This window comes from Sardina pilchardus, chromosome 24, assembly GCF_963854185.1.
Source record: "Sardina pilchardus chromosome 24, fSarPil1.1, whole genome shotgun sequence".
NCBI classification, from domain to species: domain Eukaryota; kingdom Metazoa; phylum Chordata; class Actinopteri; order Clupeiformes; family Clupeidae; genus Sardina; species Sardina pilchardus.
Window position 1 is genome coordinate 11,324,534 of NC_085017.1, and position 15,443 is coordinate 11,339,976.

The 15,443-nt window shown below is 40.4% G+C and overlaps 1 protein-coding gene across 1 annotated transcript; it reads right to left on the reverse strand.

Annotated features, from left to right (window-relative positions):
- Positions 1-265: 265 nt before the first annotated feature.
- Positions 266-10,960, reverse strand: azin1b (antizyme inhibitor 1b). The gene is made up of 12 exons (XM_062529034.1): positions 10,763-10,960; positions 9,436-9,579; positions 8,570-8,746; positions 8,094-8,267; positions 7,543-7,715; positions 7,141-7,269; positions 6,708-6,789; positions 5,665-5,739; positions 5,377-5,542; positions 4,043-4,164; positions 1,827-2,044; positions 266-1,529 (listed from the first exon to the last, which is right to left on the reverse strand). The coding sequence occupies exons 3-12, from the start codon at positions 8,669-8,671 to the stop codon at positions 1,466-1,468; spliced, it is 1,305 nt and encodes a 434-aa protein (XP_062385018.1). The 5' UTR covers positions 8,672-8,746; positions 9,436-9,579; positions 10,763-10,960; the 3' UTR covers positions 266-1,465.
- Positions 10,961-15,443: the final 4,483 nt, after the last annotated feature.

The window sequence follows — 15,443 nt, forward strand, 5'->3', positions numbered from 1 at the left end:
AACCTATATGAAAAACAGCCGGGTTTCTACTATTAAAGTAGCTTATTGCATCGTTCACTATTTTTTGCCCATAACTACTACTAGGATACTGCTATTACTTAAGTGGTTGCTTTAAAAAGCTAAAAAAAATTAAACGCATGGCATCTTAAAAGTCCATAGCATGTATATAGTTACAATGTAATGCATGTGTTTCCCTCCATACTGTAGCCCTTCGCAAGGCATCACATACCTTAGAGAAGTTATTTTAAAAACACAGAACAAGAAATTGTTCACTCATGGAGATGTATTAAATTAATCACTTTCATTACATTAACAAGCACAATTTTACAGTCAAAAACAGGCAATGGTCCATTGGTGCCAAAAATTCATTTACATTATTACCTTTTCAACCAAAGGGTGGAATAAAGTAAGGAGTGGACGGACAGTTATGTTGACTAGGCATTAAACTGCACAGGACTCTTAACAAGAGACGTAAAACCTAACAGTGAGAAATGCTTGTTGCTGCTGTTAAACGTGTTTCCATAGGTGGAAGTACCTTAAATCTGGTTAGACAAAGATGTGAGTATTTTCAGACAATATTTCTTCAAACAGTTACAATCTTATGCCTCCACACAATGGACCAGTGGAGCAACCTGATGTTTACATTGTACCAGTAGAAACATCTACTGAGAGTAGTCAGTCATGTAGCAAGAGCCTTTCTGAGGTCACCATGGCAATCACAGCACACTAAACCAAGGAGCGCTACTGAACGCCATCACTACCTTGGGAAATACTGGTGATGGAGACACTGTAGGTGTTTAGAACACATTTGAGAATCAATTTGGCAGTTAGAGCCTCGATCCACACCCTTCCCCTCTCCATTATTATACAAACCCAGGGAAAAGTGGTCTTCCATTGATGGATAAGGTAATAAAATCATGGTTCATTGTTATCGCTCTGACACACATGATCACAGCAAATAGTTGTTAATTCATGATTCTAATTCTCTTGAAATCAAATGAGATTCTTAATACAGGTAAAACTGCCTCGTGTTGAACAGACAACTGATTTACAAGACTGTCAACAGGTAATCAATATATATATATTCATAATAATAATAATAATAATAAAATTAAATTACTCAAACATTTATGTAAACTGTATTTGATTAGGAAAAAAAACCCAGAAGTGGGCATTCCATCTCCACAGTCGTCCATTTTGTTGCATATGTAGTTACAGAATGTTGGGGTTTTCCAGGAGGCCTTCCTTTTTTGCAGACGCAAAAAGTCAGAACATCTTTTGAACATCGAGAATTGAGGTATGCACACCAAATCATTTCTGTTCCCAGCGACACCACTTTGTTTTAGCTTCACCCACGGCTGGAATGTCGAAAGACCAATCATTTGGTCGCTCATGGGTGGGAGGACCTTTACAAATGTCACATTTAAATTAAGCTGGCTTTGCCTTGGCAGTGTTGCATGCCGTGTTAGACCAATGAGAAATTCTTCATGGTGGAGTCCAGACAGATGCCGGCTTCCTGCATGTCGTACCTGTCAACACAGAAATAGTAAAAGATGTCTGATTAGTAATAGCACTAGGTACTATATACACTGTAAGCACCCATCAAGCAGTTTGTTGATAACTACAGTAATTTCCTGTGTATTAGCTGCATTGTGTATAAGCCGCAGGACAGTGTTTCATGCAAGTTAAAAGAAACCAAAACCATATTAATACTATATTAACTGCCCTCAGTATATTAACCTCACAGCTGAAGACATTTAGCAAAATCAATGTGTAAGCCGCAGCTAATAGTTGGGAAATTACAGTACATCCAAACACGCACGTACCAGTCTGCTGTAGCGATAGTGTAGTATACAGGTGGCTTGTCAGTGTCGCTGAGTGTGGTGGGTTCTCCGTAGCTGAGCGACCCCATGTTGCTGAAGATGAGCCAGTCCCCGACCTGCAGCTCAGGCAGCAGGCAGCTCTCCACCACCTGCTCCAGCTCGTCACATGACGGACCCCACAGGCTGCTGCAGAAGAGCAGATCCTGCGGCGCCATGGATGTCTACACCGCAACACAAACACACACACACACACACACATACAATTTCAGTGAATTCGAGGGTTACGTCCAGGCTTCCGCGAAAAATAGGATTTGATTAGGTTGAGGCAACAAGTGAGTAGTAAGATGACAATTTTCTTAAAAGCTACTCAGAATAGCAAAAAAAAGAATCCCCATTTCTTTTACGGTCTATGGACAAAAACAAGGGGCTCTGAAAGCCATTGGACCCAGAAAGAGATTTATTATCCCGATATTGCATTATCACTTCATAACCGAATTTCAGTCCACGTAGTAACAAGTGTAGAAATTGAAATAATGTACACTGACTACATAGATCATGAATAACATGTAAACAAAGCAATTTAGTGATACAGGAGCTTCCCATCTAAGCCAGGGCATTTTCGAAGAAGGCGGCCTTATGGACACTTAATATAGCCTAGTAGCCTACTGGAGTAAGCGTGATCAGATATGCATAAGCCTCTTTGTTGGAACCCATCTGCTAATAAATACACTTGCTTGACACAGACACTTTTTCAGGCCAACATCAAATAAATAAAAAAATAAATAAATAGGGTAGACTAGGCTTGCATTTGGTAAGTTTGTTTAAAACGTTTTAACCCGCAGCCAGGCTACATGCAGATTGTGCTAGTTAGTTTGTTCGAAAGAAATGTACAAACATATTGTGAGAAAAGAGTCCACATTACATGTTAAACTGTGCAGTGTGCACTGTTAAGTTTATTAACAGTTTCTTACAGGCTAAGTCATTGCTTTTGTCTTGGAACGCATGCCAGTTTAGGAGCAATTCATCTTTTATTCACGACAGCCTTCAGCATACTGATGAAATTCTCTGTAAAAGTGACCTGCCTTTTGTCCATCTTAATGTATTCTTCATCACAGAAACTTGTTGTAGCCAATACAGCTTCCCTGCTACGCTAATTTACTCAATGTTTTCCTAACAGCATTTTCATTTGAATTCTCAAAGTTTCAATTTGCCCACCTGTGACATCTCTCCTCGTCAGCTCACATCACTATTTTATATGCACCTACCTGCCCTTGCACACAAAAGATTAGCCGACTTTACTTTCATTTTAGATAATGGTGCGAACGACTGATGGATGAGACCTTGTAAATGAAATAAAAGACTTTGTAAATTAAATCAATACTTTAAAAACCTTAATTTGACCATGTTAAATTTAAGCCTTTAAAAAAATATATGAAAAAAAAGGGGAGAGGGCATTTTGGGCTAATAGTCTTTAATATTATAATAATATTTACATAATATGTTGTAATACTATTAAATAATGTTGTTATTATTGTTATTATTATTATTATTATTATCTATTATTCATGACTGCACACATTTCACAGATTTCGTAGCCTAGTGCTGTTACTATAAAGCTACATTGGGCTCCTGCTCTATCTGCCTCTTTGTGTCTCTTGCTGCTTCAGCATTGGTTGAAGCCTGGGAATATAGTAAACAAAGTAACGTAATTGGCTACCTCATCATGGTGTACTGGTTGGACTGTTCAGTTTCCACACGTGTGATTAAGTTTCAAAGCGATACTTTTCCTCCTTAGGACAGACCCGTTTTGAATCTGGGAAAATACTTTCTCCATTTACATCAGGATTAAGCTAAGAACCTAGCAGTCAACTTGAATGCCACAGTTTTGAACTGTTGTTTTGAAATGTGGGCAGCGTGCTAATAGTGTTAGCCGGATTTACAGTCTAACAGTCCTTGCTTGCAGGATAAGTGTGACAGTCCAAAACAGAGAGCATGTGCAAGTGTAACCAAGCAAAATGAAACATGACAGTCATGGGACTACATCTACAGAAAGCAGAAGAAGATAGAACCTGTTTTCAACTGGTTTCAGATAAGTATATAATAAAGATGATATACAGATCTAATTCTTTGTTAATCACCTTCAGCAGTATTCACAGAGGCAACATACCATGAGTGCTTTAAGCGAACATCTTGGAATTTGACAAATGAGCGAGTCTTACCTTGTGCACGGAGGGGTGTGGAATGGTGCCTCCCAGTAATTTTCCCATGAAAGATCCATAAACGCCCTCGCTCATGTAATACAGGAATTCCGGCTCATCGTTGGGGGTCAACTTCTCTGCGTCTGTGCAAAGACGAACATTGTTTATTTTTTTAACTGTAAAAATTGTGAAAGGGAATGGTAATGGCAACAAAAAGGCTATGGGTCTACAGGAGGGCTGAAATTATTACGCGAATAATTTGATTACAAAAAAGAATTGAGAAAAAATTCTCTGCCACGAGGCTTCGTTTTAATTCCTTTCGCTTGCGTTCTGTGGCCTGCTCAGCTCAGGTGTCATTGCTTCACACAAACTGTGATTACTGACGCGCACACCAAATTCAGAATGAAGTTGGCGCCATGACAAGAGCGCCAAGAAACCGGCTTGTGTCCTCTGAAAAGCAGAACCGGCGTACCACAACTGCATGTCAATGATGGGTCAACATCTGAGCCAAAAGCATCCGGTTGTCAACATCAGCTCACCAAGCGTAACCGACACAAGTCCACATAAACATTGATGTTAGCTGATTTAATGTATTAGCTAGTAAGAACATAATGGTATTTGTAGCGGCTGTAGCCTAATGTCGTGAGTCGACATGTTGTTAAGTTGTAGATTAGTGACTAAGGCTAGTTTACAGAATGTGCTTATTAATGAATTGCACTTAGCGCAAAATTCTTTTTTTTACCGATTACTCAGTTAATCGCTGAAATAATTGCTAGAATACTCGATTCCAAAAAGAATCAACAGCTGCAGTTAGTGCTGCCACTAACGACTAATTTTCTAACGATTAATCTTTCGACTAATTTTTCGATTAGTCGACTAATCTAAACGTTATTTTGTTGTGTCCATTTTATTTTTAACTCAACTGAAGGGCCAAAACATGACATATAGCCATAGATATAGATATGCTCATATCAATATCAGCCTACGTTTGTAGAGTTAATAACAGAATTAATAACATTACAACTGTTAGAGACGGGAGACCAAAAATAAATAGGGGGTCAAAAGCAAAACGATTAGTCGACTAAAAAAATTGGCGTCGACTAATTTTCATAATCGATTAGTTCGATTATGTCGATTAATCGCGGCAGCACTAGCTGCAGCCCTAGTCTACTGCTAACATTCCTCATCCCCAGTGGCTGTCTAATGGGTGGGAGACCACAGTAAGTGTAGGCTTCTGCACAAACCAAGCGTGTACACATTGGGCATAATTGTCCACTTCCATTCCACTTTTAGTGTGAATCTCAACATTACTCCCTAAAAATGACAATTTTGACAAGACGGTGGGCAGTACTCACCCCCAAGCTGGTTTTGGCGGTCTCTCGCCACCACTTGTTTGCCAATGACATTGACAGCCAGGGTGAAAGTGGAGGACACATAGAAGTTTCCAGGTTCAGCGATGACACACACTCCAGACATGGGTGGGAAATATGCCTCCAGCAGGGGTTTCATAGCAGCATGGACCTGGATTTGAGAATATGAAGAGTACAAACTGTGAAAGAACTGCTAAGACCTTTTTGGAACCCTTCCATGGCAAAGCCTGGAAGAAGGATATCGTGCTAAATCTTGGATAATGTATTATGTACCTGTTTCAGCTGGGTTTCAGAAGCACTGAAGCCACCACCCACATCTAGAATGTTCATGTCGAAGCCAAGCTCCTCCTGAAGGACAATAAAAATAAAAGTTTAAGATTCAACTTCCAGGAGAGAATCTTTGGAACATTCAGCATGGAACTTCTGTTACACAGAGCATGGGAGAATATTGTTTAGATGTACACCTCCAACACACATTAACACACGCCGCTTTAAAGGGATATTCCGCCATTTGTGGAAATACGCTCATTTTCCACCTTCCCTCGAGCAAAACAATCGATATTTACCTTGCTCCCGTTCATCCAGCCATTCTGTGAGTCTGGCGATACAACTTTTAGCTTCAGCCTAGCATAGATCATTGAATCGGATTAGACCATTAGCTTCTCGCCTGCTAGCTTCATGTTTAAAAGTGACTAAGATTTCTGGTAATTTTCCCATTTAAAACGTGTCTCCTCTCAAGTTAGAAAGTGCAATAAGACCAACTGAAAATGAAACCTGGCGTTTTTCTAGGCTGATTTGACATGGAACTACACTCTCATCTGGCGTAATAATCAAGGCAACTTGCAGCTACTGGCACTACTACTGCTTGTTGTCTATGGGGACTATTTTCAAATGCTGCGTACGATATCACTGCGCCTATGGTACGTTTGCAAGTTGCCTTGATTATTACGCCAGATGAGAGTGTAGTTCCATGTCAAATCAGCCTAGAAAAACGCCAGGTTTCATTTTCAGTTGGTCTTATTGCACTTTCTAACTTGAGAGGAGACACGTTTTAAATGGGAAAATTACCAGAAATCGTAGTCACTTTTAAACATGAAGCTAGCAGGCAAGAAGCTAATGGTCTAATCCGATTCAGTGATCTATGCTAGGCTGAAGCTAAAAGTTGTATCGCCAGACTCACAGAATGGCTGGATGAACGGGAACAAGGTAAATATCGATTGTTTTGCTCGAGGGGAGGTGGAAAATGAGCGTATTTCCAAAAATGGCGGAATATCCCTTTAAGAAAGATTTTAGGTTCCATGAGCATGTAGACTCACCCCCATGTCAAACACGCAACGGGCATCCGACAGGGCATGGGTATAGGCCTGTTGATCCTGGCAAGAAGCTGGTACCTGAAATCTGTAAGAACAGAAAAGAGACAATTGTTTATTCATCAGTTATTACAGCATGATATAGCAGCAAAGAATTAGGAGTCTACATCTCAAAACGAGAAAAAGTGAGTTTAAATGTCCTGGTCGTAAACCCTCTCATAACCAGTCAGAGTAGTTTGACTTAGAAAGAGAGGCAACACCCTAATGCGACTTGTATACCTTGTTTCAAATGCATACCATATTAATTTCTCAGTGAAGTGCAAATGCCATGCACCCGCTGTGTCTTTCTTATCAAACAACATATAACATTCTGAAGTGCTCAAGCTGATGAGGAGAGGGAGTAAACCTTCTCCTAACAAACTACACGGCTGTGACTTACGTGACTCCGACCACCTGCACGCCGAGCTCTTTGGCCATTTCCAACAGGTGCCTACAGCTCTTCAAGGAGCAGCCAAAAGACATGCTGGCCTCTTCAGTGTGGGGCTTCGTGGAGACCTGCAGTAGCAGCCTGAAAACAAAGGACAACCACTGTTATAGAGCCATAACAACCAATTACAGCGCAGACTCCACATTTAGCTTTCAACATTTCAACTTTGAAATTTGGTCTGGTAAACAGACTTTCTGTAAGGTGTACCAGTCATAACTAACATCACGGAAATACTGAAGATATGATTTGCTTTTCAAATGCTTTCAACTAAGAGCTCATGTAGTGTCAAAAGACAAAACCAAAGGACTGTCCTACATTCGTGAACAATCCAGAAGGAACCTGTAAGATACGTACTTGGCACTGGGATGGGAGCGGGCAATCTTGCACAATTCAGTCTCGTTGTCACACACCAGGTAACTGATTCCATTCTTGGCGGCGTATTTCAGTTGAGCGAGTTGTTTGCATGCACCGGACAAGATGATGTTCTCAGGGGCGACGTCATGGTTCAACACTAGTGTGGCTTCGGCCTGAGGGCAGAGCAATGGCACAAAAAATGTCTCACTTTATTGCATGTACAGTACAGTCTGATTCCAAACAGGGCCAACAAAAAGCTAAACCCCGAGAGGAATACCAAAAGCACACACCCTACCAACACTTGCAAAATGTTCCAACGCACTCTGGTTTGGTCTTCTAAGAAAATGCTAGACTACAATCATTTCCTGTGTATTAGCTGCATTGTGTATAAGCCGCTGGACAGTGTTTAATGCAAGCTAAAAGAAACAAAACCATACTAATAACAATCATATTAACTGCCGCTGTGTGTTAACCTCATAACTGAAGAATTTTTTGCAGAATCAATGTATGAGCCGCGGCTAATGATAATTACGGTGGGCAGACAGACTCACCTTGTTTGTGCAGATGAAGCCGACTCCAAGCGCAGCCAAGAGCTCAATGACAGCGGGGCTGCTGTTGCATCGGACTGGGTAGAAGGGCCGAACCTGGGGCATGGTGTTCTGCCACAGGACGTGACGGCGCATCAGGGCCCCAAGGTCGGCCACAACAAATGCATTCTTTTCAGCCTGCAGGTCACACAAAAAAACATGCGAGAAAGAAGAGTTAGTTTTGCCTGTGGTCCCTTACAAATCATTTTCACATGAAGCTGATACAACGCATTGAATGTACAGCACTGAAAACTGGACATCACTTTGGCACTGGATGTTCTGCCAACTCAGAGAGAGAGAGAGAGGAATTCCACAATTTAGAGGAATGTGGCTTGAACCCAGTAAGATAACATGATAAACAATGTCAGACACAGCACTCCATAGAGGTCTGATGGATTAGTTCTACTGAATACTTGTGCATGCATGTGACGTTCGCTCACCAAAGCTTGTTCATAAATGTGGTTGTCGATGACATCCTCAAGGGTCGTTCCTCCTGCCAGTAGTTCAATGGTGTAGTTCGGTTCATCTGTAAATCCTTTCATCTCAACCGTATTCCGCAAATCCAACAATCATAAAGAGAGTTTACCGAGCCTGCTGGGTCCTAAATATGCAACAAACTGCACGAGAGAAAGGGAGAAAATACAACAACATACAATATCACAAATAAGATCTCACCAACCTCACTTTACTATTACATGCTGATTGATTAACAGATAATCCATTACAAATGATCATCCTGGGCAAATTAATCTCATTTCACACTGTTACCCTTCCAAAAAAGTTGCATTCGACGAAGACCTGGCATCCCTCAGCAAAACGTACAAAGACAGAGTAGCAACTAAATTGCCTGGACATACGGACTTGGACTGGAGATCACTATGATGACAACCCTTGCTTCTCTAAGGCCCCTATGAAAACATGGGCTTTGAGGGGCACCATTTATGGGTGGGCCTGTTTATTTTGCCCCATCAAAACTAATCCCACTGGCAGCAGCTCACAATGGAGTGTTTGATGGAATTAACTCGCATTATGCTCTTATATACCCCAGGCAGAGCGTCAGTTTATGGTACATACTTACTTGCCTTATCGGTGCATTGCGAGAGTAAAAAAAAGCCCCAAGCCAAGCGTGTGGGGTGGGGTGGGTGGGGGTGTCTTAATTAAAATTACATAATATACTTTTTTCCCCCTGCAAAGTCCCTCACTTTCCAATAGTCAAATAATGAAAACAAGTACACCACAGTGATCTACAGACACGTGGAAAATTAATATCCTTGCCATATGACAAGATCAGAAGAAAAGGACATACATGGACAAGTTGGGAGATGGCCCTCTCCCGCTATCAGCTAGGATCCCAAGGCGGCTCGGCGTTGAAATCAAACTGCTCGCGGTAGAGGACTTCCCCTAGGCCTTCGGGGTAGCGCTTATACACTTGTACAGAGAGAATGGAGCCCTGTTGGAAGCAAAACAAAAACAACTTCAGCACTTTAAGGCAAGCAATGTGTAAACCAAGGAGCAGCTTGTTGCCCCTTTCTCCACAATGACAGCAATAACAACAATCCAGATCAAACTTGTTCTAGTCGTGTCTGAAATACCGAGTTGACCAGTACAATGAAACACCAACTGGCACATTACTACAGTAGATATACTGTGTTCCCATTATAAACCAGGACACAGTCTGATCTAAATTTACTGCGCCACAAATCAATAAGTTAAGTAACTTTGAGAGCTGTGGTTTAAAGATTAATGGTCTGGGATGGCGCTGGTCATTCAGTGTCAGAGACGGAGGCAAACATTTAGACTTACTTTTTCACCTTCATCAAAAAGTGAGTCAAGTGAATGTAACACAAGGGTAGATACACAGGCTAACCAACAATTACATATTTAAAGAAGCCTACTAACGTTACTAACACGAATGTTACTGAAAAGTAGAGGACCAAATCTAAAACTGAATTTCTGTGCACATATTGACGTCGTATCACAGTTTAAACAAATGCGTTACCGCTGGTCAATGACAACATTTCGGCGGTAGAGGAAATGTCTTCATGGAACATTACAACTCCAGATAGCTAATGTCAGATAGCCGCCATGCAGTAGTTAGAATGAATAGGCGACTGTTATGAACGTAGCTAACGTCAACGTTACCGACAAAGTATTGTTTAATCCGAATACCAAAACAACTCCAATAATAGTGGCTAGCTATATTTCCATGTCGTTAACCACAACCTCAAAGCAAGTAGCCAGGATTTGTCACACTGAATCAATCGAAGAGAAATGTGTTGGCAACGAGAGGCCATTCATAAGCTAAGCTACTCTTGCTAACTCTAATGTTAGCTATCGCTAACGGCTTGATCGCTATGAAATCATCATGACTGAATGAAACAAACGATCAAAGCTAAAACAAAGTACTGATCATGATGAAAGAACAACAAAACCATCCAATCTCAATTCATAGCTCGAATGTAATATAACAGGTGGTACGCAAAACATAACTAGACTTAGCACCCCTAAGCCTTACCATCACTACCTTACGCTAGTTCATGTAATTCTGTCCGCCATGTTGTAAGAAACGTTACGTCCAGCAACCTTCGCTTACATGGACGAAACTCAAGATGAAATCCTTGGACCATACTTACGTGAGATAACGGCCAAAATGTTTTGGAAAATCGTCTTCTCTTTTTCGGCGGAATTTTTAAAGAGTAGTGGGGACACCGGTAAAAGAAAGAAAAGGAGCCGTTAGTGCCATAAGGCTTGGTGCCAAGAACGCAGGAGTCGTACGGGCGTGCTGTCACTAGCAGAGTCGAGAGAAGAATGAGTTCACGACGAGTAAAGGAGGCGTAACCTTCCAGTAAAGCCGCACACTCCACCAGTGACTGCAACAGGCATCGATGTGTACCATATATGTATTTCCGTTTTTTTCTTTCCTTCTTTTCTTTTTTCTTTCTTTTTAATCAAATTGCCCTGGCCGTATGATTGTGGGTGAAATGTTATGCTTTCATAATGACCCCCACTAGTGCTAGCGCATGAAGCCCAAGTTTGGTTAGAGATTTTGCACTTTTTTTTTTCAGGACCTTGGAGCACCAGAGCACATAAGTTGGTGGGCATGTTAGCCGCTCTAGTCTGACATGCAAGCTCTTGGTTATCCTATTGGAGTAAATTGTGTAATAACTTCTCAATAATGCAATAACTCCCAATAAACCTAAACCAACAAAACATCTGAACTAAATCGAAAAAGTAATAAAACATTAAAACAATAAAACAGCATACTGTCATGTATTTATTACATTGATTAATGGAAAATTATTAGACAACATTGGGGTTAACCTTACATTACATTACATTGATTAATGGAAAATGATTAGACTGCACGGGTTTAACCTTAGGCCCAAATTTGCCTTCGATATAACAAAGTTGCGACACTTCCATTTATGGTCGTGTGCATAATAGTCTAATGCATTTTCATTGAGTAGCCTAGTATGTGGAAATGCAGTTTAACATGGAAGTCAACGGCTGTCGCAACTTTGTTATATCTTTGCTTAGGCCAAGGCACTTTTTTTTCAGAGCCAATTGTGCGAACATTTCCTATTGTCAGTCTTGCCACCAATAACTGCTGGCTAATTCCAGACCAAGACTAGATAATCTGTGTTTTTACCTTCTCTAGTGCAGCAGTAAAGCTGTTTAGGGACACTCTGTTTCAATACTTTATTATTGGGAGCCCAGCTCTGATATTGCTTAGGAAACCAATTGTGTTCCTACCATTGGGGACAAACAGTGCATGCTGCTTATGATTATGGTATTTAGCAAACTGTTTTGTCCAAAGGACCTTTTGTACAAAACCTATGCACCTAATTGTGAAAATGCATTTTCATATTCTAGGTGCATCAATAAAGTACATAGAACGCGCTCAACTCACGAAATATTTAAGCTGACTGGGTGCTTGTGCCCATACGGAGTAAATCAAAGAAAGCGAGAGTACAGCACTCCTAGTCATGTTTAACTTTTTTCTCTTAATTCTTGCCTGTGAACAGACGTTTCGTGGTTCTCCCTTCTTCAGTGTCAGGCAAACAAACATAAACAGGTGCAATCAATATATGGTGATGAACACTACACTCGTGCCCACCATGACATCATTAATTAGCATGAAAATAAATAAGTTCTACAAATTAAAAACATAAATAATAAGAATTCAACAAATAAATCATAAAAATATTCTAGTAGCCAAGCTGAGTAGGAACCCATTTTGTTTCTTCTTATTCATATATTATTTTTTCTATTTTTATAGGCCTACATTTTCTTTCCTCTTCTGCCATTGGAGTCTATAACAGCCTATAAAACAAAATTCTGAAATTTAGCACACCTACTAGGAACATTATCATGATTCCCCCCATCAAGTGTTACATCATGTCAGATATTAGGTTTAAAAAATCAGTGGCAGGCCCCAGCCGTGGCGCGATTGGCTGGGGCACCTGCACCGCACGCCGGCGACCCGGGTTCAATTCCCGCCCCGTGGTCCTCTCCGGATCCCACCCCTACTCTCTCTCCTGCTCGTTTCCTGTCATACTCTCTACTGTCCTGTCCAATAAAAGGCATAAAAAGCCCAAAAAAATAATCTTAAAAAAAAAAAAAAAAAAAAAAAATCAGTGGCAAAGAGTGAGATTGTGTTTCAAAAGGTGTTAAACTAGGACAAAGTTAAAGGTGCAGTGCACTCAGGGATTTCATGTGATTTCAAGCTCATAACATTTTGTTTTGTCGCGCTCAGCAATCATCCTCGCGACCGTTAGCTGCCCAAAAAACGATATCTGTATACAGCCCAGGCTCCGAGAACTGGAGACAAAGTGGGGGCGGCAGCCTGTCCCCCAAACAAAAACGAAACCCTGAGTGGAATTTCTCTGGGAATAAGGTAAGGGTGAGCTACCTCTCTCGCATGTTTTGTTTGGTCCTTGGTTAAATATTATGTAGGCCTACGCTTTTCTGCACAAATAATAACATAAATGTAAACACAAAAAAACACAACTTCTTGCACAATCCCTGCCTGCACCTTTAATTTGCTGCCAGACATACAGTAATCGCCTCCTGGATCCAGACGGTGATCCGGATCACTCCCAAATTCAATGGCTTCTTCCTTGGGTCATTTCATACCTTAACTGCAAATGTCATCGAAATCCATCCATAACTTCTTGAGTTATCTTGCTAACAGACAAACAAACAAACAAACAAACATACAGACAAACAAACCTGATGAAAACGTAACCTCCTTGGCGGAGGTAATAAAAATGAGTATTATTCTTGACATGAAAAACAACTTAAAAGCAAATCCGGACTTTACCCTGTGGAATTTTGTGCCAGCCTTTTTGTTCAGTCAAAGAACGTGAATATTTGAACAAATCTAAGCTCATTAAAAAGGAGCTACTGGCATAAATAGCTCTGTAAACACAAACACAGACACACACATACAGAAAGAGAGAAAGAGAGAAAGAGAGATAGAGAGGGGGCATTTCACACTGTAGGCTAATGAATTTGTGTTTTCTGTTAACAATGTTGACACAAATTTGAACTGCAACTATCACTGAAAGAGAATTTTCCTGTAAGGCTTGAATTCACACTATCCAGGTGTGCTTTTTCTACAATGGAAGCAGCAGTAGCTTTGTATTCACCCTGGGCACTGAGGTATGCCAGATCCCCTTAGTCACCACAGCCAAAATGACTGGAAATATTTGGAATTAGGACTCAACTTATCTCTAAATCTGCGACAAAGTAGGTCAATAAAATTGTTGAATTAAATTTTTAAAAAAGTACTATTTTGTCTTTCTGCCAGATAACAAGCATCTTTGAAATGACCACATTTCAGCCCTTTAAGTCACTTATGACTCACAACTGAGCCTTAGCACCAGGTCTTGTGAAGCTGCGTGGAAAAGTACATCAGTATAGAATGAAAATATGTAAGCTACTTTAGACAATTATTTGCCGAGGCATATGCTCATGAGTTTTGTCAAATGCCCTATGGAAACTCCCCATAGGACTTTTGGCTACCCAAAATGTATACTGACAATAAAACGGTGTACTGGCATTCTCTTGATGTAGAAACATGATACGACTATTTGGATTGTACAGTATGCCAGGGGCTCTGATAGAACGACTAAACAAAATATGGAACAATTACACAAAAGTCTCTATTTTTGCATTTTCTTTGTTGGTTCAATAGGTATGTGTCAGATAGACTATACATCTGCACAACTAACAGTGTTGGGAAGGATACTTTCAAAACGTATTCGGTTACAGAATACAAAATACATGCCCAAAAAGGTAATTTGTAACGTATTCCGTTACGTTACTCAATCTGAGTAACGTATTCTGAATACTTGGAATACTTCCGCATTGAATTGCATTTTATTGTGTAGGAATGCGCCCATCAAATCCAGTTTAGGCCTATTGTGGTGTGTTCTTCTGTTCCAAATGGCTGAATGCGGCCCACGTACTGTATGAGAATATGAATTCAACTAAGTCACCTGATAAAACTATAAAACTATAAAAGTTTTATAGTAGTAATAGAAGATGCTTCTTCAAGTTGGAACAGGGACGTAATAGCCAGAAATGGTGTGTGAGATTTTAGGTGGCATCAACTCAGTAAAAATGAGGGGTGCAGATATATGACCGGTGGGACGCAAATTAGGCTACCTGGAAATGTAAACACTATAGCCTACTACATAACCGTGCTCTCAAAAATGAACGTGATCGCTAAATGACAATCAAAAACCGCACGTTAAAATAGGCTATGCTACTCGCAAGAATAATACACTTTCATAGGCTGCACCATAATTTATTAAAAAACTTAGATATAGCCTAGATCTACTTACAAATAAATAACCCATACGCTATTTGAAGTTGGAATGAAAACCTCAGAATGAATGCAGTGCCTATTAAAATGGGTTTCATCGTAGGTCTAAATCAACACGTAACCATGTTTATTGATAGCTAGACTGTATAACCGATTGGCCGAAGTAAGCAATTAATAGGCCTACTTGGGAAATATCTTTTGAACAGACATCAAGAACAACGGTCGGTGAGTAGGAGTTACTAACACTTACTTCCTTTACTCCAAATTTGCTGTCAGTTATCTCCGATAGCGCGTCCATAATGCGCGCTGGCTGCGTTCTGACGGGTGCAATTGGCTAGCGCAAGACGACGGGGCTCGGATTTAAACATGGAAACAATTTCATCTAGATTTCTTTCCGGGAAATGCATGGAGTTGCCTTAATTTATTTAGAGAGTGAATAAACTTCAAAACAGTGAAGTATCCTCATGTAATCCATTGATTTC

Excerpts from the sequence above, each read along its gene's own strand:
- azin1b (XM_062529034.1), bottom strand. The coding sequence starts at position 8,671 with ATGAAAGGATTTACAGATGAACCGAACTACACCATTGAACTACTGGCA. Across the intron at positions 8,268-8,569 it reads ACATTTATGAACAAGCTTTG|GCTGAAAAGAATGCATTTGT; the intron begins GTGAGCGAACGT and ends TGTGACCTGCAG. Across the intron at positions 4,165-5,376 it reads CCGCCAAAACCAGCTTGGGG|ACGCAGAGAAGTTGACCCCC; the intron begins GTGAGTACTGCC and ends GTCTTTGCACAG.